Source organism: Vicia villosa, linkage group LG7, assembly GCF_029867415.1.
Source record: "Vicia villosa cultivar HV-30 ecotype Madison, WI linkage group LG7, Vvil1.0, whole genome shotgun sequence".
Taxonomy (NCBI): Eukaryota; Viridiplantae; Streptophyta; class Magnoliopsida; order Fabales; family Fabaceae; genus Vicia; species Vicia villosa.
Window position 1 is genome coordinate 106,909,013 of NC_081186.1, and position 2,247 is coordinate 106,911,259.

Here is a 2,247-nt window from a genome sequence, read left to right on the forward strand (position 1 = left end):
AGAAAGAAAGTAGGTGGATTCTCATATTTAGAGCGAGACTCTAAATAGAAAGTCATTGGATAATCTTAGGAAGAGACATTAAACAACATGGGTCTGTTGTTGGTTGTAAGTCCAATGTACTAAAATATTAATAGTAAATTTCTTCTTTTTTTTTGGATTGTGGTCTCAACCCTCTAGACGTATGTGTGGTTTCACCGAACTGGGTAGCCAAATTTCTGTGTTATTTACGGTATAACTTGTCGAACTTGTTATCGGAGCGTCGTGTTCAACATTTGTCCCCTGAGGAACAGAATTTCAGATTTTTCTTTCCAACCAAGAGATTTCCTAGGTTTTATGCCACTTTCCAGTCTCTATCTCTTTTCTCAAAAAACACATACTATCAATTCTCACTCCCTCTATTCCACTTAAATAGAAACATAATACTATTTTATTTTAGTTAACTATAATAATACCCAACATTCTCACTAACTATTACTCTTTACTCCAATTTTATTAAAATTCTATTTCTCACCTAAAACTCACAATTCCTCATTATTCTCTATTATTTAAATTAATTTATTTAATAATAATTCTATAAAATACTACTCTAATTTCTAATAACTTTCCACCATCCAATAAATCAAATACTCCTCAATTAATTAACTAAAAAACACTCTAAAACTCAAAATAAAATATTAAAATAATATTAATATTATTAAAATAAAAACACGGGTGTTACAACTCTTCTCACTTAAATAAATTTTACCCTCGAAAATTAAATAAAAGAACCATCCCTATATAATACTTTCTCATCTGGTTCTCTAACCCCTCTTCATGATACCATCAATAATGAATGCAATTAAAGACACACTACTAATAAGACACGTACTTTGAATACAATCACCAGGTCCAGGGGTCTCTTAACCATTCAGGGCAAAAACCTTTCCACTAGTTTTCACGGCATCTGGCGCTTTCTTGGGCTTCTGACACTATATGCTGATATGACCTGGTTTTCCACAGTTGAAACAAGTCACAACTACGCTCTTGCATTCAATAGTATGATATATCGGTTTTCCATACTTGAAACATTTCGTGCTTGTGCACTTTGCACCATGATGACCCAACTCTCTGCATCTGAAACACTTCAGAGAAGTAGGAGTATCTTCCCCAACTTATTTCTTTCCCACTTGTGGTCTTCTGCTGATACGTCTGTTTTCCCCATCATTTAAAGTCAGATACGGCTTACCACGATTTTGGTTCCCATTATTCTTCTCACTAACACTCTTGTAGTGAGCAGATCTGGATGCACTATCTTCATCATAAATTCTGCATTGGTTCACCTGCACTAAGAAATGATAGATATCTTGATAACTAATGAACGACTTGATCTCTATATGTAAGAAACTCTCAAAATTTACACACTTAGATCCTTCAGCTTCCATACCATTATAGCAAGGACAAAATCTTGACAACTCCTCAAACTTAGTTGTATAGTCAGCCACATTCATATCCCCTTGCTTCAGTTCCAACAACCCTACTTCCATGCGGCTGCAAACATCATCTAGAAAATACTTATCCAGAAACTTATTCTTGAAATTAGTCCAAGTAATTTCTACATTAGAAGCTTCCATCCTATGTCAGGTATTCTACCATAAATACTCTGCTTCCTCAGACAACATATGTGTTTCGAACAACACCTTATGTGCATTAGTGCACACCATAACTCTAAAGATCTTCTCAATCTCCTGAAGCAAAGTCTGAGCACCCTTAGGATCATATCTTTCCTTGAAAATAGGCAGATTATTCTTTTGCAACTTTCCCAGCCCACAAAACTCATCAGTTCCACCATTTTGATTATATTCCGATTCACCTACAAACCCACATTTTCTTGCACCATCAATTGATCCATTTCTCTAAAAGCCTCTATAATCGCTTGATCATTTCTACCTCCAACCATTTCTTTATGCACAATCAGCCAAGACATATTAACTAACCATCAAGATTAAAGGAAATAGCAGTTAACAAAATCAAACACTAATAGTGTTTGCACACATGTTGCTCACCAAGGGTATAAATAATATTCATAAAACCTAGGCCGAATGGACTGACCTGCTCTAATACCAAATATGTAACACCCTAAACCTAAGGAACTTATTTAAATAAAATCATGCAAAAATAATTTCTAAATCATTAATAGGGAGTCATATCTCTCTCTCTCATAAAACGTCTTTCTAAAAAATTATGATAAAGCAGCTGAACTAAAAAAAT

At 34.2% G+C, this 2,247-nt stretch overlaps 1 protein-coding gene across 1 annotated transcript; it reads right to left on the reverse strand.

The window, feature by feature from the left end:
* Nucleotides 1-1,151: 1,151 nt before the first annotated feature.
* LOC131619950 (uncharacterized) lies at nt 1,152-1,610 on the reverse strand. Its single transcript, XM_058890989.1, has one exon. The coding sequence runs from the start codon at nt 1,608-1,610 to the stop codon at nt 1,152-1,154; it is 459 nt and encodes a 152-aa protein (XP_058746972.1).
* Nucleotides 1,611-2,247: the final 637 nt, after the last annotated feature.